The 24,181-nt window shown below is 34.7% G+C and overlaps 1 protein-coding gene and 1 pseudogene across 1 annotated transcript; one reads left to right on the top strand and one right to left on the bottom strand.

The window, feature by feature from the left end:
• Positions 1 to 505: 505 nt before the first annotated feature.
• On the bottom strand, positions 506 to 6,029 carry LOC146169678 (solute carrier family 22 member 4-like; annotated as a pseudogene).
• A 2,706-nt stretch (positions 6,030 to 8,735) lies between these two features.
• On the top strand, positions 8,736 to 10,984 carry LOC146169677 (solute carrier family 22 member 4-like). The gene has a single exon (XM_083388762.1). The coding sequence runs from the start codon at positions 8,744 to 8,746 to the stop codon at positions 10,394 to 10,396; it is 1,653 nt and encodes a 550-aa protein (XP_083244888.1). The 5' UTR covers positions 8,736 to 8,743; the 3' UTR covers positions 10,397 to 10,984.
• The last annotated feature ends 13,197 nt before the right edge of the window (positions 10,985 to 24,181 follow it).

The raw sequence follows: 24,181 nt of genomic DNA, 5'->3' as shown, positions 1-24,181 counted from the left end.
TATATAACAGATGACTCACCACTTAACCTAAAAGATTATAAATACGGATGCCTAATCGGGCATGACAGAATTTTTTGCCAAACAAATATTTCCCTACAGTCCAGTTATACAACTTAAATCATTTTAATTTCTTTCACTCGGTATGTTATTTTGTGCGCATATATACCGTAATCGTTGGCCAGTATCACTTTAGCTGGGTTTGTTTGAAATATATATATTCATGTAGAGTCCAGAGCTAAGCTAACGTAAGTTGTTCATAAATAAAAGCTCAACGTTAAAATCGATGACGACAAAATGTTCGATTTGCTGCAAATCATTATATTTGCGGTATATAAGCACACAAAGGATAAACAATGCGAGTTAAGCAATATAGAAAAATACATGCTTAGCGTATTCAAAAAAGTGTTTCAGTAAGAAGTCCGCAGTTGACATTAAATGTGATTTATCGTTTGACATAATTTTCGAGATGAAAAAAACGAATCAGCGCCGTTCGATTTGTTTATATTCAAGGCTTATTGGACTTTGATAAAAAGCTTTTTAGGGATAAAAACAATAAATCCATTATATTTCTTGCCCTTAAGTTTTTCAGAAGATTGATTTCTGGTGACACTTGTAAATTCGGAGATCTAGCGGACTGTCCCGAAGCACACCATTGCTTTCGAGGCATTGCTTTTGCTTCTTCTACTGTTTGAGGCAGCGGGATTCCCTTGGTTTCGGGTAAAAACGAGCAACTAAAAGCGCTCAGCAAGACCAGGATTGCAACAATTAAAGAGGGGATTAGAATGTCGCCTTCTTCACCGACATAAATGAGAAACGGTGCCAGAATTGCACCAACTTTCCCAGCTGCCACGACAACAAACAACACGGTTTGTCTTGCTTTGGTTGGGAACACCTCCAAAACATGAACGTAAATAATAGCGAAGGCAGACGACACCATAGCCTTGCCAAACATGTTCAGCGATATGAGAATGACCACTTGACTCTCTGGCACGAAGCAAGTTATAATCATGGAAAGTCCAAAGAGGGCTGTCGGAAAAATGTACGAGTTAACTCTTCCAAGCTTGCGTTCGCACAACAAGAAGAGAAAGCATCCTGCAAGGTCTGTTAGAATGGAAAGAAACAGATTTAAAAAACGGCTTCCACTTGAATTATTGGTGTTTAGGCCAAGAGCAATATACATGAAGCTTATATTAAACCAGATAAAGGTCGTAATAGAGAATCTAAAGAGCAAAATGGGTTCCTTTCCAATATTAATAATTGTTTGGAAGACAGTAAATGAAATGGGCGTATTACTTTCGATGAGTCATTCCTCATTCTGCAGTTGCGTTTGTTAAGTCTGGCAATCTTTTAAAAAATAAGTTTTGCATCGCCCGCCCTACCAGATGCAAGCAACCAGCGCGGAGTTTCGTCGATTAGCCAGTAGTAAGAAATATAGAAAATGCCAGTTAATCCACAGAATCTTAGATACCAACGCCAATTGCGTAACCAGTAAGCTAATGGAGCTAGTGTCATGTATCCTACTGAACAACCCATGAGAGCAACAAAATAGATCCATAGGCGGAATTTTAACATCATTTCGGATCCTATTACAGAGGCAATGTTATAGTTTACTAAGTTTCCTTAACCGCCTTACAGAAAAAGGAATGCATATGAAACAACTCCGGTTGAAAAACTCAAAATAGAAGCGGCAATAAACTGCCAAGCAGTAAATATGAGAAATGTCGGACGTCTTCCAAATCGGTCAGCAATGTATCCACTAATAAGAGATCCGAATAACATGCCGACAAACTTAAGTGATGTTAAGCCACGCTTTATCACACACGAGGTTGAATTCAGTAACCTCCTTCACAGTGCATTGATTTACAAGGGATTAGTGTTTTGGTGTCGTGAGAAATGTCAAGGTAGACGAACTTACAACACTTGCTTTGTATCATTTTACCACCCGTAGTTTCCAAGGTATTGTTAAATTGAGCATTTCCTCCTTTGTAACAACTCTCTCTGGATAGGTGTAGTTAAGTTATTTCGATTCAACATTTGTTCCTTTAAATACGTCACATCTGTGAGGTGGTGTAAACTGAAAAATTAGAACTTGAAAATCCATTTGGGATGGCCGACAGAAACCAAAGTAGACTTAGATGTTTGTCGTAGTATCCCAAGTCTTTCAGGTCCACCATTTTCTAGAATCTATTCTACAATTTTGCCTAAATTGAACAGTTATATATTATATTGCAGAAAACATCTTTCATCTTTTTATCTAGTACCAAACTCGTATGGTAAAGCGATAACTGTTAGGATTTACTATTGCGGTTCAGGTTTAATGTTTTTTGTCGAACTTTATTAACTTGTATATCGGTAAACGAATGAAATATAAAAAAACATGCAATAAAAAATGACTTAATAAAGGGCCTAATAAAAAAACGAAGCACATTGGTATTTTCCAAGACACTAAAAACAAAAATAAGCACAAATCTTATAAAATAAACATGGTATCGTAACCCTGGGTATATGCTATTTTACAATGAGCGATTAAAATAATGGCTGTAAATATGTTGCATACAGTTGGGGAAATTCTAACTCTATAATAAAATGAAATTTGAAATGAAAAATTTAAAACTTTAGAACAACACAGAATTTGTGATCACTCGGTAGCAGTACAGACTAAACAATCCATGGTACACCTATACAACTATATTTTAGGCGAAAAACAAATATATTAGTGTGCTCCTTCATCAAGCGAAGCTGTAGATAACTAAATGCTGCTTCTCTCAGCAATTGAAAAATCAATTGTATGTGCTTACGCAACACGCATAGAACCCAATCCACAAATAACATTTCAAACTGCGTCAGTCAACAGTCGACCGCAAAACTAAATTAGTGCGAGAGCTTGAACGCTACAATCTAAGACGGGGATGCGAACATTTTTTGGACAGTATGCAATAAAGTGCGCGCATTTTTAAAGGCATTTTTCAAAGGCAACTTAAACTTAAAAATGTGCTCACATTTCGAAACGCATTTTACAATGTGCGCTCATTGTGCAAAACAACGCCACGTCCCCTATTGCACAATCTATTTCAAACCAAGATATATGATGCATGATAAACACAATAAAGCTTTACTCTGTCATTGATCCACCAATACAGCATCTTAGAACAGCATCTTAGAACATTAAACGTTTGGTTGTGCTATATATTTTAGGTAAATGTGTTTTTTCCTTAATTTAGAAGTATTTCCAATATATGAACTGTACAAATTAGCCCTAATTTTTATATAAAACGGAGTAATCAAAAACACTTTCGGTTAATTTGTTAGAAAGACGATAGTGCTAAGTTACAAAAATTGTCATTATGGTAGGTTTTAGAAATCCAGTATGTTTCTTTATAGCCTTGTATTAACCCGGTTACCCAATGTGTGTAACATAGCGTAACATAGGGAAATTTGAAAGGCACAGTACGCTTTAGGAACATAAACGAAATTTGCATAAAGTTAGAAATAAAGCATCCCAGTCAGAAATTATCTTGGAGTTATCCCTGGGCCTTACTAGGCATGTTCGAATTAGCAGTGGTCTATCTTAGATAAATTAAGATAACTTATCTTAACGAAATTTAGTGTAAGATGTTGTGTAGTACATGTTTTGATACAAAAACGTTGGTTTTTTGTTGTAAATTCAAAAATTGCTAAGATTTTATGAGCTGTTTCTATGATATTCTATGATAGCCCACGGGTAAATCGAAGATTAGCCCATGATATTTCTAGCATGGTTTTTAAGCTCAAATAATTCACTTTAAACAAAGTAGAAAGATTTTTAGCGACAAAAAAGTTGTTTTTTATTGTAAGTGGAAAAATTGCTGAGGTTTTTGTAAACTGTTTCTATGATATTCTATGATAACCCGCGGAAAAATCGAAGTTAGGTCAATGGTATTTCCTGCATGTTTTTTAAGCCCAAATCAATGACTTTAAACAAATTGAATATCTAATATTACTTGTTCATCACGGGTTCCATTTTTTGAGCTTCCTGAGTTTTACCAAATTACGATGAGCTCAAAAGGGTGAGGATAAACTAGATTTTTTGGAAAACATGACATATAACCAATGTGTGTTTTATGGATCAAGCGTGAAAATGTCATTGTACTAATAATACCAAACATATTGGATACCTAAACTGTTCTTAATGAGACTCCGGCAGGAAATCGATTTTTAAATAAAAATCGACCGAGCGTAACGTAACATTTATGTGTAAGCTCTTGGCCACTACCAGGTGTAACATTTTTATTTGTTTAAATGTTTTATAATCTTAAAAAAAAAATTCGTCGTTATAAAATTTAAAATTACCAGCAACACTTTTTAAAATCACCGTTAACAAATTTAAAATTGTTGGCGGGAAACGTTACGTCACAATGACAACCATTGTTGCGGGTTATTCGACTTTTTTTAAAAAGTGAACTGTTTTCTTTTACCAAACGGATGCATTGAAGAAGCAGCGCAAGTTTTTAAGTTTTTGCGTATCGTGAAAATGTTATGAAACTAAGTGCAGTTGTAGCTTGGTGACAACGAAATTTGCTATGCAGCTAAGGAAGGTTGTAGGCTCGATGCTACATTGTCTTTGAACAGAAAAAATGATGAAGAAATGTAAAGTCCATCTCAAACCAAATCCCCATATGGTAAGTCAAAATGTCTGTTGTTTTTCTTTTTTTTTAATGTTAAATTTGTCTGTTAAAATGTTTAACTTGAAAATATCCCAATACCACTTAAAACTATATTGTTTCATCTTATGAGTTTTAGCTAAATTATGAGTTAATCCACTTGATTTTAAAGATTTTTTAACAGAAAAATACTAAGTATCCATAATGAAAGTTCATAAAAACTATTACTATGCCTATAAAATGAAGAAATAATTCTTACAAGGACCTCGTTTTAAGTTATAATTGAAGCAGTTTACACAAGGACAATTATTTTACTTCTGTATAAAAATATACATTCCTTAAGATATTTCATGTATTCATGTATTTATTTTCAGAAAGTGGAATACTCTTTATAATTGAAAGCCAGAAAAAAGTATGAAAGGTACAAAAAGGTATGGTTTATTTTTTTGTTACTGTGAGAATTATTCCAAGTTTTGTTGTTTTATATCATTATATAAATATTTTTATTTAAATGATTGTCTCTACATACATAATATATTGTGTTAAATGTGTTTATTGAATTTTTGGGTTCAATATAACCTAGTCTGGAAAGTATGGCATGTTTTGATGAGTTCTCACAAGTGCACAAAATATTAAAATTCACCCCACTTATGAATCATAGGCAAATTGGGGTGCAGGTTGGGTCTACTAAAAAAATTGTGTGTACACTTGCCATACTTTCTCGAGTGCTATATTGTTAAATATGTGTTTTGTGTGATTATTTGGAGGGTACAACTACAAGCACATCATTTTTATATAAATTGTGGCCATTTAACTGTTTTTGTTTAGAATTTGAATGGCACCGCTTCAAAAAGTCATCTACAGACAAGCATTCCTGCAAGCACTATTTTGTTAAACAGGCTACATCCACACAGGGATGCAGAGATTACACGAATGCTATCAAAGAACAAAAATAAACTGCCAAGTTAAGGATTTTTTCTAAAATAAAGTGACTAACATAAATTTTAAATATAATTACATGTTTTATGAATTATTTTTATTAAGAAAAAGGCTTTATTTGGTTTGTTGCTTTTGTAAACATAGTTAGTTCAAACGTTTTACTAGCACATAATTTTAATATATATATGTATATATACATGTATACACATACTTTAACACTAATTATGTTATTACAGATGTTCCATATCCTCACTCAACACTCAATATTGTGTTTGTAACCACCAAGAAACAATTACAAGTGGATATGAAAACCAAAACTCAGGCATAAATTGCATTAATATGTGTTTACTTATGAGTATACTGTCAACAGTTACATTTAGCCATTTATTGTTTACGAACCTCTTGGTTAAGCATTCCATCAACTGTCAAACCTCTGAAAGAATTGGCCATAACTTATGATTTAATTTTTTAGTATTTTGCGGTTTGTAACTCGTGTGATGTCAAAAGTTCTATCCATTTTTTATTACAGCAATGTTTATAATTCTTTTTTTCTATTTGTGTTTATATTTAATCATTCCTAAGTTATTCTTTAAAGCCGTTTTCTTCAATTGTTTTTAACTTTTTTTTTTGAATAACCGTTTGATATTTTTGTACGTGCTGTTATTGTGCTTCTGTGCGCGGAAATTTAATGACAATAAATATTGATTGCTTGCTATTTTAAAATTGGTGTAAAGCAGGAATATATTTGGCCAGGCTAGTTTCACGCTTGAACCATATGTGGGATGCCATGTATGGGAAATCAAAGAAAATCTAACATGGGCCGATGTTACCTTTCCGGTCTCCCAGCTGGGATATATCTATGGGGTTTCTGTGGTAATCTGGTAATGGGCCATACTAACACCGATGATAGTTCGAGTAAGGCCCGCATTAAAATTTCTGACTGGGATTTAACGTCTAATGTAATACAAATGCGCTTCGTAAATTGATTTTCCCTTTTGAAATGAATAGATTTTCCTAAAACGGATAAAACTTAGTATTACACCACATTGGCAACAATATTGCACAATCAAACCTTTTTCGTTCTAAAACAGGGTTTCTCAATCGTGCGCCTTTTTTTCGTTTTATCGCGGAAAGTTATGAATAGTCGCACATATGCGAGTGGGAAGTTTAACGCCGCCTGTCGCTGTATCGAAACAATTACTGTGCCGCTTCGTGTAGCTCAATATGCTGCGTTAGTGTTTCTTCGGGCGACCAATTAGTTGTCGATAACCTTCGCTTAATTACTAAGGATCCATCAAATGCTGTTGGACGAGCAACTAACGTGTAATGCCAGGTGCAGAGATTTTGAATTGTTTTACAACGGCGTTCAGTTGCAAAACTAACATTCCATTGTAAAATTATAAGAAAGTAAGTGCATTTACTCGCTGGACTTCGTTTAATGACTGTATTTGTTATTAACGTGGAGTAGCAAAACAAGTAAAAACACAATAAATACAATGCTAGTTTTTTTTATAAGCAGGGGGGCCACGACGGTTAAGAGCCTATTGAAGGGGCCATGAAGCATAAACGGTTGAGAACTACTGTTCTACGATGTTTTGCTGGTGGAACAATAACGGAGTAAAGCTTTTGTTGTGTTTATAATGCATCATCTACCTTGGTTTGAACTATAAGATTGTGGCGTTTAGCTCTAGCATTAATTTAGTTTTGCGGTTAACTGGGTACTTAGCCAGTTTGAAACGGTCTGTGCTGGTGGATTGGGTTACATGCGTAAGCACGTCGAATTAAAATGTGCAAAGTGCTGAGAGAAGCAGCTTTTAGTTATCTACACTTACAGCTTCGCGTCTTGGCGAAGGAACACACTAATATATTTGTTTTTCGCCTAAAATATAGTTGTATAGGTGCACCATGAATTATTTAGTCTGCACTGCAACCGAGTGATCACAAATTCTGTGTTGTTCTATAGTTTTATTTTCCTCTAAATATATTCCAACCAAACAGTTCTTAGATAAATTTGATTTTAGTAGAGTTACCATTTACCCAGCTGTATGCAAGATATCAACCGCCATTATTGCAATCGCTTATTGTAATTTTTTCTAAAGTATCATATAACCATGGTTACGATTTTTATTAGGCCTCACTATACAGTGTTTAATGCACAGTTTCTTATATTTTCTTCGTTCAATGATAATCAATTTAATAAAGTTCGACAAAAATGTTAAATCTGGACCGCAATAGTAAATCCTAACAGTTACAATTTTTGCAGTGGTGTTTAAAATTTCAAGTCTTTATAAAGACATATATGGCTGTGCTATGTAGTAACATAGGCCTATTTTATCAAAAAATATGCAGTCGAAAAGTTTACGGTATGCCTATGTTCATTCCAATTCCAAAAGTAATCGAAATAAACAAATCTGCAATTTTTATTTACTATGGTTTTTGTTTTACTCTAAAATACGCCTAACATTTAGAATAATGGTTCATTTATTTAAAAGGCACCTATAATAGCGAAACCAGCGTAATATTTATGCAAGAAAAACTGATCACAGTTTATAAACGTACTAATATTTGAACCAGACAAACTAATACTGTTAGCGTGTACTTTATTTTCATTAATATTAAAATTTTATAACAATAATTATTTCCGAAAAATATCATTTCTCTGTAAAAATGGTATTGCGCGGAACTATTGAAACGTGAGACCCTTAGGGATCCGAGAAAAAACAACAACTGTATGACCCTTAAAGTGTACTGAACCAGTCCCTTGAAACATAAATTGAAAGCTACGAACCGTTTTAGAAGCTTTGTTTTCTGTTAAAATATATGTCTGAAGGAAAATTACATTTCTTCAGATTTTAGGGCTTTGGCCAGTCTGGTACAGCACCAAGTTTAGAAACTAGGTTATCGAAGTAACACACTGACGTTTGAAAAATACTTTAACAACGTAGACTTTACTGTAGCAGATAAGAATACTTGACGTGGTGTATGCTATGGTGTATGCTATCTAAACATGTATGCTATGGTGTATGCTATCTAAACAGCAATTTATCCAAGACTAATAGGTTAAATGCTTGATCATTAGAGTTTGGTTCTATATAAAAATATGAACGATGTTTCTTTACAATTCAACATATGACTTATTCAATTTAGGCAATAGAATCTAGAAAATGATGAAACTGAAAGACTTGGGTTACTATGAAAGGCGTTTAAGCCTAATTCTGTTTTTGTCGGCCATTCCAAATGGATTGTCAAACTTTCAAGTTCTAATTTTACAGTTTACACCACCCCACAGATGCGACGTATTACAAGGAACAAATATTGAATCGAAATCACTTAACTACACCTATCAAGAGAGAGTTGTTACAAAGGAGGAAATGCTCAATTTAACAATACCTTGGGAAACGACGGGTGGCAAAATGATACAAAGCAAGTGTTTTAAGTTTGACTACCTTAACATTTCTCACGACACCAAAACACTGATCCCTTGTGAATCAATGTATTTTGAAGGAGTTGAGGTTTCAGCGGTTACTGAATTCAACCTCGTGTGTGGTAGAGCATGGCTGAGGCCTCTCCTAACATCACTCCAGTTTGTCGGTATGATAGTCGGATCTCTAATTAGTGGATACATTGCTGACCGATTTGGAAGACGTCCGACATTTCTCATATTTACCGCTTGGCAGTTTATTGCCGCTTTTATTTTGAGTTTTTCTACCGGCGTTGGATCATATGCATTATTTTTCCTGTTAAGTGGTATAGGAAACTTAGTGAACTATAACGTTGCTTCTGTAATAGGATCCGAAATGATATCTAAAAAAGATCGCCTATGGATATATTTTGTTGTTCTCATGGGATATTCGGTAGGATACATGGCACTAGCCCCATTAGCTTACTGGTTGCGTAATTGGCGTTGGTATCTAAGATTCTGTGGATTAACTGGTGTTCTCTATATTCCTTACTACTGGCTAATCGACGAAACTCCGCGCTGGTTGCTTGCATCTGGTAGGGCGGACGATGCAAAACTAATTTTTCAAAAGATTGCCAGACTTAACAAACGCAACTGCAGAAATGAGGATACAGTTCTCCAAAGTAATACGCCTATTTCATTTACTGTCTTCCAAACCATTATCAATATTGGAAAGGAACCCATTTTGCTCTTTAGATTCACTATTACGACCTTTATCTGGTTTAATATAAGCTTCATGTATAGTGCTCTTGGTTTAAACACCAATAATTTAAGTGGAAACCGTTTTTTAAATCTGTTTCTTTCCAGTCTGTCAGATGTTGCAGGATGCTTTCTCTTCTTGTTGTGCGAACGTAAGCTTGGAAGAGTTAACTCGTACATTTTTCCGACAGCCCTCTTTGGAATTTCCATGATTATAACTTGCTTTGTGCCAGAGAGTCAAGTGGTCATTCTCATATCGCTGAACATGTTTGGCAAGGTTATGGTGTCGTCTGCCTTCGCCATTATTTACGTTCATGTTTTGGAAGTGTTCCCAACCAAAGCAAGACAAACCGTGTTGTTTGTTGTCGTGGCAGCTGGGAAAGTTGGTGCAATTCTGGCACCGTTTCTCATTTATGTCGGTGAAGAAGGCGATATTCTAATTCCCTCTTTAATTGTTGCAACCCTGGTCTTGCTAAGCGCTTTTGGTTGCGCGTTTTTGCCGGAAACCAAAGGAATCCCGCTGCCTCAAACAGTAGAAGAAGCAAAAGCATTGCCTCGAAAGCGATGGTGCGCTTCGGGACAGTCTGCTGGATCTCCGAATTTGCAAGTGTCACCCGAAATGAATCTTCTGAAAAACGTTAAAGGGCAAGAAATATAATGGTTGATAGTTTTTATCTCTCGGAAGCTTCTTATCAAAGTTCAATAAGCCTTAAATATATTTATATGTAAAAATCGAGCGGTGCAGATGAATATTTTTTTCATCTCGAAATCTATATCAAACGATAGATTATTATTTAAGATCAACTGCATGTGGACTTTATTCTGAAACACTTTTTTGAATACGCTAAGCTTGTAGTGCCTAACTCGCATTGTTTATCTTCTGCCTATTTATATACCGGAAATATATTGATGTGCAGTAAATCGAACATTCTGCCGTCATCGATTTCAACCTTGCGTGAGCTTTCATTTATGAACAACTTACGTTAACTAAGCTATGGACTCCACATGAATATATATATATATATATATATATCGATCAAACCTGCCGAAGTGGTACTGACCAACTATTACGGCATACATGTACGTACAGAATAAAAGCAGTATGAGTGGTTGTGCTTGCCGGCTTGCCCAGTAGCATACCGACTACCGAAAATTAAAATGATTTGAGTTGTATAGCTTGACAGCAATAGGGAAAAGGTAATATAAAAACATTGGTTCTAATCACTAGATCGATTATTTTTTTACCTAAAAAATGAGAAATTTTTACCTAAAATATATTTTTGGATAACATTTTTACCTATTAGAAATACTTTGATTTAAATACCATGATGTTCTTTAAAGTACTTCATTATAGTGTTTTCAACCACACGATTTTGATATTCTGCGGTCTACTGGTCGAACACAAATCAGCTATTTTTTCGAGTTTACGCAAAACCAAATGCAATAGTTGATATTTCTGTCATTTCAAAAAGACAAACCACTATAAAAATGCCTGGACACTGGTTATTTGAGAAAATGTTATGTATCAGTTGAAATACAGTGCGAAAACAATGGCAGAAAATAACAGAGACCGAGCATATTACCGAAAAGAAAATGAGATAATGGCAAAGCCCAGACGATACAAGACAGCAAATACTGTTTCAATACTTTTGTCCAAACGAAGTTCGAATAGAACCTAATTCGAAAAACTAGGCCTAGGTGATTAACTCTCCAGTCTCGCGGGGTTTCTCAACGTGGCCCTTGGCCCCCTTGGGGAAGGCACGGGCATAACTCTGTAGCTATCGGTATTGCAAAACCAAAGTGTGATTATGCGAAATCTGCAAGTTAACTAGAACTTTCTTGTAACGTTTCGTAACAATTTTTTTTCTGACACGTTCTTTGACGAGTCAGTAGGCATGTTTAAACTATAATATTGGATTCGTTTTATTACGAAAAGTTACGTTTAAACGAACGTTTGCCATTGGCAAGTTTGGATAAAGGCCTGTCGCTATGGCTAAACAAATACTTTGGTGCATTATATGCATCCAAGTAGTGCAGAGCCAGCGTTTTTTCAGGCGGCAACTAACGTGTAGCCCAGTGGTCGGCAAACTCTGCGCCGCCGAGTCATTTTTGTGGGTCGCGAGTTACTTTTGAATAGCTAAGTGTTATCACATAACTGTAGTCCGCGTGATAGCCGTACATTCATTGCACTGTATTTTAAATGTTGATGTGGCTAAGTATTTTTATAATGTCTAAGTGTGGTTTATGCCCGCGTGCCAAATGTGGCTCTGAAAGTGTCCGTTGAACTATATTTTTTTGCCAACTTTAACTTGTGAACGCAAACATTTTGTCGCGCTTCGCGCGTAGCCTTTTTCTTCGTTATATAGTATCAGTATCATGCCGATGTTTTTGGTATTAAGGCGCCGTGTAATAACTCACCTTTTCTTGCTGTCAACAGCATAACGCTGTGTGAACTTAGGCTCCCCACAGCCAACAACATGCAGTTTCTTCCAAAATATATATATAGTTGTATTTTTTATTCAACTTTGTAATGGGCGTCAACTTGTAAAAGAAACTCGTAAAACGAAATAATGGTGCAGGGTTACTCAAAGTCAATTTAGGCCAATATTTAGCGTGGTTATGCACAGCGTATTTATTAAGTAATAGAAACGCATTAATAAAACAAAAAATTAGAAATAATATCGACGATCTATAGTAACGTTCGCTTGACTACAAAAACAGAGCCGAATATGAATAAATATCTTTGTAAGATCAAGCTTTGTAATGACTACTATGTTAATTTAAATTAAAAGGACTGATTTGTTACTTTTTAGAAAAATTACTGATTTTGGTAAATTTTTAGAAATCTTCAGAAATAAATGCTACACTAAGTGGATTTACTCGCTGATTAATAGCCATATTTGTTATTAACGTGAATAAATCAGTAAAAGAAGTAAAAGCAGTTAAACACGATGCTAGGTATTTTTATAAGCAGGGGGGCACGAAGGTCGATAGCCTTTCAGAGGGGCCGCCTACGATAAAAGGTTGAGAACCACTGCTCTATATCATTTCTTTATTGAGGATATATCATTGAGTGTAACCGTCGTTAAATATAATTCAAAACTAAATTTGTTTAATAAAGTTTTAACTGAAGGACAATTTTAAAAAGCTGACTCTAGTTTTTTTCAATTTTTGTGAACGATTTTAAAATAATTTTGACAAATTAACATGTAAAATTTTTACAAATTAACGTGTCAATTTTAATAATGTTTTCAAATAATCGACCTATTAATCACGACTGTATTACAAGTGCTGTTGATGCCATGGACTGTATACATTAGTTAAGGTGTACATTTATGAACTTTTCTTAATATTTATTTTTTTCAAGCCCAAATTACGTTGAATTACAAAAGTCTTGTTTCAAAGCATTTATTTACAAACTGAACTACCTACCGATTGGCGCGTCTAAAATATACAACACTTTTTTTAACCACTATTCCATAGAAAGCACAATTGGTATAGATAACACTTTCGAAAAGCTAAATTTGTTCTCTGATCCGCATTGGAAAGGAAATACAATTTCCAGGACCTGAGCTTAACATAGGGCTACCAATGGCTACCATACTTTCAGCACCGAAAATGAGGACAATTTATTGCCGGCAGGTAAAATGAAAGTAGAATTGTTACGTTTGAGTTTATAATGTTTTACATTTCCCTGGTAGTTGCGGGCAAGAGTTACAAAAACAAAGCAAATCAAAAGTTATACAGACGCAAAAACAACAAATCAAATTTATTTTTCAGATTACGCCCATGAATACTTTGCGGTTCCTCATTTTTAACTAGATTAATATATTTTTTAAAATTATTTTTTCTAGTATTGTAACACGTAATTTTTTGTGCCTTTTGCGCATTTTATCATATATGTCCCTTTTTGCAAAGCAGGGCTTTGGATATTTACACATGTGTCTGTGGCCGAATAAATATGCTTCGCTGGTGTGCAGCCAAATAATTTGTTTTGCCCAATAAGTTAGCAAAAAAGGTTGCGGAGCACTGAGATAACGAACATTAAATTCGGCTTGATGAACAACTGTATTTTATTTTAATAGACAAGAAAAAGGCAAACGCAAAACAACGGAATAGCGAATGGCATGACGATGTTTAGGTTAGGTTTCATACTTAATCCAACTTAATATATGACTTAAGTCAAAGCGTAACCCGCCTCGTCAGAATGGAAACAATATAATGACAGTAAAACCCGCCACTCAATCCAGGTACTGATTTTTGAGTGTCATTCCAAGTGATTTATCATTTCGTTCGATTAGTGTTCCTAGATATTTACACACGAAAATGATAAGATATATATGTTTTATTATTGTAAACAAATTGCGTTGCTGTACTTATGAACATATTTTTTGGCAACATTCGCTGTACGTGTAATCATGTCAGACATTTAATAAGATTGTTATATAAATCGAAATGATTTAAGGCGATGGGGCGCATAGAAATGTTAAGACGCTTATACAACATATACATTCCCTACTCGGTGTAGTGCTCTTTAGCGTCTTCAAGCGAACGCATTTCATGTGATTCTTGCAACACCGGTTGGTCAACTGACTTCCCAGAAGTGCACCATTGCTTTCTCGCCATTGCTTTTGCTTCTTCGACGGTCTGAGGCAGTGAGACTCCTTTGGTTTCGGGCAGAAATGAGCAACCAAAAGCGCTGAGCAAAACCAGAATTGCAACAATTATATAAGGTATTAAAATATCGCCTTCTTCGCCGACATGAATAAGGAACGGGGCCAGGATTCCACCAACTTTTGATGCTACTACGACAAGGAACATTACGGTTTGCCTCGCTTTGGTTGGAAACAACTCTAATATTTGAACATAAACAATGGCGAAGGAAAAAGCAACCAAAAACTTGCAAAACATATTTAGCGAAATAAGAATTGCCACTTGATCATTTGGAACGAAGCAAGTAATGATCATGGAAAGTCCAAAGAGCGTATTTGGCAGAATATAAGAATTGACCCTTCCCATCTTTTGTCCGCATACAAAGAATGTAATTCCACCGCCTAACTCTGACAAGGCCGATAAAAATATATTTAAAAAACGATTTCCACTTATATTGTTGGTGCTCAAGCCCAAAGCGTAATACATAAAACCAACGTTGAACCACATGAATGCCGAAATCACAAGTCGAAACAGCAAAAAAACGTTCTTTTCCAATCTTAAAAATAGTTTGAATGGCAGTAAATGTTTCTTGCCTTTTACTAAATGGAAAATAATCTACAGTTTTGCCACAACTTTTGTTTATCCTGGCAATATTTTGCAAAACGGTTTTCGCCTCCCTCACCCTACCAGTTGCAAGCAACCAGCGTGGTGTTTCGTCAATCAACCAGTAGTAAGGAATATAGAGGACGCCACTTAAGCCATAGAATCGTAGAAACCAGCGCCAATCACGCAGCCAATATGCTAATGGCGACATCAACAAGTAGCCTAACGAATATCCCATGAGTAGAACAAAATACACAAAAAGGCGATTTTTGTTCGATGTCATTTCGAAGCCTATTACAGAGGCAGTATTGTAGTTTACAAGGCTACCTACACCACTTAAAAGAAATAAAATTGCATATGACCAAACCTCCGTTGCAAAACTTAAAGAAAAAACTACAATGAATTCCCAGGCGGTAAAAAACAGAAACACAGGGCGCCTTCCGAATCGGTCAGAAATGTAACCGCTAAATAGAGCTCCAATAAGTACACCTGTAAATCTAATCGATATTGTTACAGGCCTCAACCACGCCCTATCGCACACGAGGTTAAATTGATCTTAATTAAGCAGGTACAGTGTAAATAAATAAAATACAAATATGGCTTTCCACCATGTTAAAGTGCACAGGATGTCTTAAATCAATGATTTTACTTTAGCAGGTACAGTGTAAATAAATAAAATACAAATATGGCTTTACCCCATGTTAAAGTGCACAGGATGTCTTAAATCAATGATCTTAATTAAGCAGGTACAGTGTAAATAAATAAAATACAAATATGGCTTTCCCCCATGTTAAAGTGCACAGGATATCTTAAATCAATGATTTTACTTTAGCAGGTACAGTGTAAATAAATAAAATACAAATATGGCTTTCCACCATGTTAAAGTGCACAGGATATCTTAAATCAATGATCTTAATTAAGCAGGTACAGTGTAAATAAATAAAATACAAATATGGCTTTCCCCCATGTTAAAGTGCACAGGATGTCTTAAATCAATGATCTTAATTAAGCAGGTACAGTGTAAATAAATAAAATACAAATATGGCTTTCCACCATGTTAAAGTGCACAGGATATCTTAAATCAATGATTTCAATTCAGCAGGTACAGTGTAAATCAGTGTTTCTTAACCCTTTTTTACTTGGGGGCGCACCTATAGAGACGTATAGAAACGCGGCGGCGCAACTTGCGAGCGAAACGCGCGAATTTTTTGAGTTGTAGCTGTATTTCTCTTAAATTGCTTGCAATTTTTTATTATATAGGCTTTATAGTTCCATATCTTAAAAGAGACTCCAGTCTGGAGACCGAAAACGTTATTTTGTCCATTAAAGTCTTATTCCAATTAATTTTGGACTTAGTTCGATATGTTTTCTCCCTTCACTCGCGGCGCACCTAGCAACCTTCCATGGCGCACCAGTACGCCGCGGCGCACCGGTTGAGAAACGCTGGTGTAAATAAATGAAATACAAATGACTAGGATTGGAATGTTGTACAGCCCAGAACAACAAAACACAAGTGACTTGTGTAAAATATGCTTTGCTTTTTTATAACTGATTTTAACCGAGTATAGGGAAGATAGCTACTTGCGTACAGGTACCAGTGCGCTTATCACAGTTTGAGTAGCCATCAAGCAATAATTCCAAGGCGGGTAACGTACTTATTAAACCTAATCAATAACAATATACGCCGTTTGTGGATAACAGAGTTTATTAAGTCCTATTTCTAAATGGAACTTTAAATATGAATTTTACAATGGTTAGCTCCAACAAACTTTATAATCCAGGTCTGAATTAACCTGAGATGAGCCGTACCTGAACTAAAAAATTTAACGTTCCAACTACCTATAATATATTACTTTACAGTTCGGTAAACTATAGATTACTCACTTATTCCGCCCAAGAATATGGCGTGCAGTTTTAAAAATGTCCTACCTCAGTAACATTATATTTATAAGGTAGGCTAAGAGAAACAGTGACTTTGCCCTAAAAAATTTTACGATACATCTATAAAAGTGTAGTACTGGTCATCCTCCGATACACATGCAAGTTATGTTGTTTCCTAGGCCGCAGACTATAGAACAGGTGTTCCCAACCTTTTTACATCGTGGTCCCTTTGAAAATTTTGATAAATCAATGACCGCTTTACGTCAAAATAAAAACGTCAAATAAAAAAGTAACGGGAAAAATGTTAACTATTATTTAGGCAAAACAAAAGTATCAAAAATCCAAAGATTTATTTTCCCCGGAATTTACCGTTGTTGTTTTTTACAATTTAATTGTTACTGCTAAAACGTGAAAATGGTAAATTTATTGTGACGATTTGGAAAAATATATTGGCGCCACGCGTCACACTGTGTAGGCATTTATTTAAAAAATGATTTTCACTCAATTTAACTTCTTCCAATCTTGCAAAAAAACATACAAAATGATTTTGGGTTAGGAGGTTCAGCTTATCCAGTCCAAGTATTGCATGAATGAATACACAAATTGTTAACAACTCACACAGGAAGCCTTTGAAAGACTTACTGAATCAGTCGATCGACAATGGAACCTACGCTGGCTAGAACAACAATATCCGACCATACATAGGAAATGTCGCTCGATCATCTAACCTACGAAGGCTAAGAGGTGAGCAAGTCGAGAAACAACCATGATACCTTTGCTAGCAACATTTCAGTAAAAAACAACAACTTCGTATATACCAAGACAATAAAAACACCATACATGTGCAATAATTTTTTTACAAATTTGTAGAATTGGGATGAGAATACAACATATTATGTCTTGTCTATTCTGTACAGCTAAGATTGCTTTAGAGCAAGGTATATTATATAGTTGCTGTTAATGGACAATAACTTAATGTTAGTGATTTGTAGAACAGGAGTGTGTCACCTTTTATACTGACGGGCCAAATATCTGATTGCAGATTGTACCACGCTGTTACGTTGGTTTGTTGTTATGTCAAATAAGTTCGCGGGCCGGTTTTTAGTTTTTGTATTGACATTAATTAACTTATTTATTAAAGACTGAAGGAAGCGTAATAAAATGTTTATCAAATTTCTAGTCAGCGTAATGATATTGTCTGTCGTTTGAAATTTCATTAAAATGTATAGGCCTAGCTCAGTTTTGCGTCCTACAAACATTTCCGTTAATGAAATATCATAAACAGTATTTTGGAATCGTTGCGGAGATATGCCGCGGAACGGAAGAATTAAAAACTATAACATACTGGATATGGCTTTCGAGCCGTTTCGGGCGTCCCCTGTAAAAGAGTAAAGCAATGACAAAGTGGGCGTGAGCATAATAGTTGGGCAGTATGTTATTGTCCTTATTTGCGTAGATTTGCGAATAAGAACTCAAGAAACTAAATTTGCGATTCAAATGTTGTATTTAATTCAGCCGTAAAACTACTTTTCAGAGAACCAGTTCACAACAATCGTTATGATTTTTTGAAGTTAAAACTGAAATGTATACGTAGAGCTTTAAACAAAAATTAAAGATATTGTGCGACGGTGCGATTACATGTTATCATTCACACCACATGTGTTATATTGTGTTTGCCAATATTGGGCCAGAATCAGCCGACTTAAATAATGCCGTGTTATACCTATTGCTTCAGTTTCAACTGATGAAAAACTTGAGATTATTGATGTATTAGTTTAAACTTGTGTTTAATGGATCATTTTCTTCTGTTTTAGACATTTTGTTGCTACAAATAGCTTATCCTATTCTATGTTTTCTTTCAGGAACGGCTAAAACGAAATCGCTGCTATGGCCCATATCGCGAATTTATTCTCTGATTATGTTCTGCTTATACATTACATTTGATATATTGTTTTAAATATTAACTAAGCTGAAACACTTTCGAAAGAAAGGGAATCTCACCCAGATAGTAAAATGTAAAAAAAAGATTCTTCTTTTTGTATTACGTGATGCTAAGACTGTTTATAAAAACAATTATAAAACATAGAATCATCATCAGTTTCTTGAATAATGAGTTATACTCATAAGGCGAAATATATATTTTATTTTTTTAGGCAAAGTTGTCAGATATACATTAATTTTTCATTTTTTTGATATCATCATACCAATTTTGCCTCTTTTGCCTCGCCGGTGAATTAACACGTTTTAACACCGAATTCAGATGAAAATAAGACTTTCGCCTTTAAAATGAAATGTAAAATTAAATGAATAAATCCAATAGAAAATTAGGATATATTAAGTAAACACATTCAGAGAAAAATCACAATAGCTGCCATCACCGAAAAACGAAATTAATTTTGAAAGAACAAAAATAAATCAGTTAATATTATGTAAAGGTCTTGACTAGAAATTATTATTGTAGTTGGTTAAAGTATAGTATAATTTTTTATAGCAATTGAATGGTTTCTACGTTTAAGCGTCTATAACTTAAAAGTTTTCATGTTTTTTTAGAAATGTTTTTATGATTTATACCTTTTGTAAACAGTCTTAACTTCGTTGAAATATTAACCATTTAACTTTGCATTTGTGGTTTTCATGATTGCTTCAGATGCCTCCAATCGTTTTACGACACATTTGTGCAAAATGCAAATAATGAGGGGTCACAATATGTTGGGATGCTTTTAAAAGGGCCACTACTCACGAACGGCAGACAATCATTGCTTTATCTATAGTTTAACCCGATTTAAGGTTATTTTTTCATTTTTCGTTTTTTGTAATCCTGTTGTATGATATTTTAGTTATAATAGTTAAATGTTGCATATAATTTTCCGATTTGGAACCAGCGAAATATTTCAACTGATCTTCCTGTCTCAAAGTGCACTTTCTGAAATATAACTACAAAAATTTAATCGTCTATATATAAAGCTTTATTTTGGTGTACACTTTGAAACGGTTATACTGAGAAGTTTTGTCACTTATCATTATTACCAAGTAATAAAGTATTTGAAATTATCCAGAGTTTTTACAATTTCACTTATGGCTTTAAAAGTTTTTAGTAGGATATATATTGACAACCATAGTGCAAAAGTCATTGTGGTCGAATCCCGAATCAAAATCACCATATTAAAAGAATGTGGCAAACAACATAGCATGGAAATATGTAGAAATACAAATTTATTAAAGTTTTACTTCTGTACAAAACATTGTCTCTTGTCCGAAAATATATAAGCTATACTAGAAAAAGTATACATGCTTGCAATACATAGGCCAAAGCGTCAAATAATTAAAGCTAAACATAACGAAAAATATCGTATCAATATTACGATTGACTCGCTTCAAAAGTCGATTGATATCAATAGTTAAATAAATATTCGTTGGCCATCAACTGAACAAATTTGCTAAAGATCATGAGTTGACAATACATTGATCGCTATCTTCTTTTATAGGGTGCGTTTCTTCTGGTGATATTTCCAGCGTGGGCTGTTGCGATGAATGCGACGAACCACACCAACGCTTTCTTGGCATTGCTTTCGCTTCTTCGACGCTCTGAGGCAGCGGTACACCTTTGGTTTCGGGCAAAAGCGAACAACCCAAAGCGCTTAGCAAAGCCAGAGTGGCAATCGTTAAATAAGGGATTATAACGTCCCCTTCTTCGCCCATGTAAATCAAAATCGGGGCTACAACTCCACCGATTCTTGATGCCGCCATGACAATAGATAGCACGGTTTGCCTTGCCTTCGTTGGAAACATTTCCATGATGAGCGCATAAACAATGCTGTATGCCGTGACCACCATTAGCTTGCCGAACATGTTAAGCGTTATAAGAATAAGAACTCGACTCTCTGGCACAAAGCAAGTTAGGATCATAGAAAGTCCGAAAAGCGTTGTTGGCAGAATGTAGGTGTTGACTCTTCCCAGCTTACGTTCACATAATATGAAAAAAAGGCCTCCACCAACTTCCGTTAAGCTGGATAGAAATATATTTAAAAAACAATTTCCACTCAAATTATTTGTATTATAGGCCAAAGCATAATACATCAAACCCAAGGTAAACCACATAAAAAATGAGACGCCGAGTCGAAATATTAAAATAGGTTCCTTTCCAATATTAAGAATGGTTTGGAAAGCAGTAAACGAATTTTGCAATTCACTTTTAAGAAGGTAATCCACGCATCTGTTCCGTTCTGATGATTAAGTCTGGCAATTTTTAGCAAAATAGTTTCTGCCTCATCCGCTCTACCTGTGGCGAGCAACCAGCGGGGTATTTCGTCGATTAACCAGTAGTAAGTAGGGCGAATATTTTTTGACCTAAAAATTAAGAAATTTTGACCTGAAAAATTGAAATTTTGACAAATTTTGACCTAAAAATAATTTATTTTGACAAAATTTTGACCTGTTAGAAATAAGTTGATTAAAATAACCTAGGCTTCGTTATTCACACCTTTTTTATAACGTATATTGGTCTAATAAAGATATAATACGGTTAAAAAGACTTTCAATATAAATCAAAGCTAATTTTTTTTTTAAATTTAACGATAGACTAAAAAAAACTACGACCAATTTCAAAAAGCTGACCATAGTTTTTTTTTTTAATTTTGTAAACGGTTTATGTGCATTTTTATTCGATTTTTTCTAAAAAAGTTTGACAAATTTTTACGTAACGTGAAAATTTTTGCAAACAGTTTCTAGACAAATTTGATTTTAGTAGAGTTAGCATTTACCTAACTGTATAATGCAAGATATCAACCGACATTATTTCAATCGCTTATTGTAAAGTAGCGTATACCAGGGTTACGATATCATGTTTATTTTATAGAATTTGTGTTTATTTTTGTTTTTAGTGTCTTCGAAAATATCAATGTGCTTGTTTTGTTTTTTTATTAAGTTATTTTTTATTGCATGGTTTTTTATATTTCATTCGTTTACCGATATACAAGTTAATACCGTTCGACAAAAAACATTAAACCTGAACCGCAATAGTAAATCCTAACAGTTGACGCTTTACCATACGAGTTTGGTACTAGATAAAAAGATGAAAGATGTTTTCTACAATATAATGTATAACTGTTCAATTTACGCAAAATTGTAGAATAGATTCTAGAAAATGGTGTACCTGAAAGATTTGGGATTTACAAACTTTCAAGTGCTAATTTTGCAGTTTGCACCACCCCACAGATGTGTCGTATTCAAAGGAACAAATATTGAATCGAAATTACTTAACTAGACTTATTAAGAGAAAGTTGTTACAAAGGAGGAAATGCTCAATTTAACAATACTGTAGGAAATTACGGGTGGCAAAATGATGTAAAGCAAGTGTTTTAAGTTCGACAACCTTAACATTTCTTATGACACCAAAACACTGATCCCTTGTGAATCAATGCATTTTGAAGGAGTCGAGGTTTCTGCGGTTACTGAATTCAACCTCGCATGTGATAGAGCGTGGATGAGGCAGAGGCGTAGCGAGGGTATTTTGCGCCCGGGGGCAAAGTATAAAATTGGCGCCCCCTCCTCCATGACATTTTTTAATAAATTAACATAATATACCCTACTTTATACGGAAAACAATTTAAATTTTAGTAGAACAATATATTTAAAGAAGAAACATTACAAACTACACGTATGACTCATTCAGTTATTGTTCTTGATTTCACTGTCGCAAACTGGTCAATCACGTCATCGCAATCTGTTGTTTCCAATGTTTCTCTTTCAACTTTAAGAATAGCAAAATCACTGAGACGATCCTGTCCCATTGATGCACGCTGATACGACAAAACAAGTTTCAATTTGCTGAACGACCGCTCACACAGTTTGCAATTTAAACTGCTATTGTTAACAGAATTTGTAGTGAAATTCGCAGATTCGGAAATACATTATTATCATAAAACACAATAAAACCAAGAAACTCTAGAGGAGTTTCTGGTAGAGCTTCAGTTCGGTTATTGAGCAGCATTCGGCAATCACCAATTTCAATGAAAAGTTCGTTGCCATTGATGTCCGTGTCGTAGAAATTTACCAAATTTGCACAATTTCGACGCGTTGCATCCTCATCTGTGTCAGATAGAAGAGTCTTAACGTCCAGCAAAAATCCAAATTTATTGTTCAGGTCTTTTAGTCGTGAAAAACGTGTTGACATCTCATTTTGAACCCGATCAGATACATTCTTCATAACGCGTACAATTTCTTCTTGTGATGAAAGTCCTGCATCTCTTGCCAGTTGTCCAGGCATTCTCTTACGTCACCTGATGATTTTGTCCAGCTCTATCCCCAGATCGAGTATTTTATTTTGGCCTGTTTTACAGCAGCTTGGCTCAAACCATCATGAAACAAGTTTTGGCTTTTGCAGTGATTTTAATGGTTTTACACGTGTTGGTGAATGAAGACATAGTTCAAGGATTTGCGATTTACGAGCTTCGCTACTAATTATTAATAGTTTTTCAGTTGCTGGACTCTAATTGCTACAATTTTCGACCGATTAGGGCTATGCTTAGTCGGAACAATACGGTATAGTTGTGCAATTGGGTTGGGCCCCAATTAGGCCTGTACAAACTCTGTTTTGTGCCCATCTTAACGATTGAAACTTCAAAAGTTTATTTTCTTGTTTTTTCCTGTTTTGTTGACAGTTGTATTTAGCACTAAGTCTCTGTGAGTACCATTGAATGTTTTTCGAAGAAAAACGGTCCTATGTAAATAATAGTTTGGCTAACTTATAGATAAACGATTAAAGTTATTCCTTTTCCAACTATTTTATATAACATATATAACAGGATAGAAACACGGAGACACGAACCTTTTTTCAGCTAATTTAAAAAAAATAAACAGAACTTTTTCGAGCTACGTGCGACCAACGATACAGTTTACTCTTTTTTATGTTGTCTAACCAGTGTTGTAATGACTTAAAATTTTGTTTGGAATAACAAAACATATATGTTGGAAACAGACGCGCACCTAATGTTTTTCTTTTGGGAGGCCTTGAATGTTTTTTAAAGACTATGCCACAAATTACGTCATATTATGGTATTCCAAAATTACGGTAAAGGGTGACGTAATCAAAAGTAACCTTAAGAATACCACACACTTCGTTTATTTTGCGAAAAGATTTTCGCTGGCGAGGTGTTACTATCAATACAACACCAGCATTACAAAAATGTTATCGATTTACGCACAGCGAAAATCGCCTTATTTAATGAAAAAGGCTAAGACAAACTAGAAATTGAGATTTGAAGAATCCCTAAGAAATGAAAATACCGCTTAAACATCTAGCAAACCG

Source organism: Ascidiella aspersa, chromosome 1, assembly GCF_963924565.1.
Source record: "Ascidiella aspersa chromosome 1, kaAscAspe10.2, whole genome shotgun sequence".
Classification (NCBI taxonomy): domain Eukaryota; kingdom Metazoa; phylum Chordata; class Ascidiacea; order Phlebobranchia; family Ascidiidae; genus Ascidiella; species Ascidiella aspersa.
The sequence above is the reverse complement of the archived record's forward strand: the minus strand, read 5'-3'. Positions and strand labels throughout refer to the sequence as shown.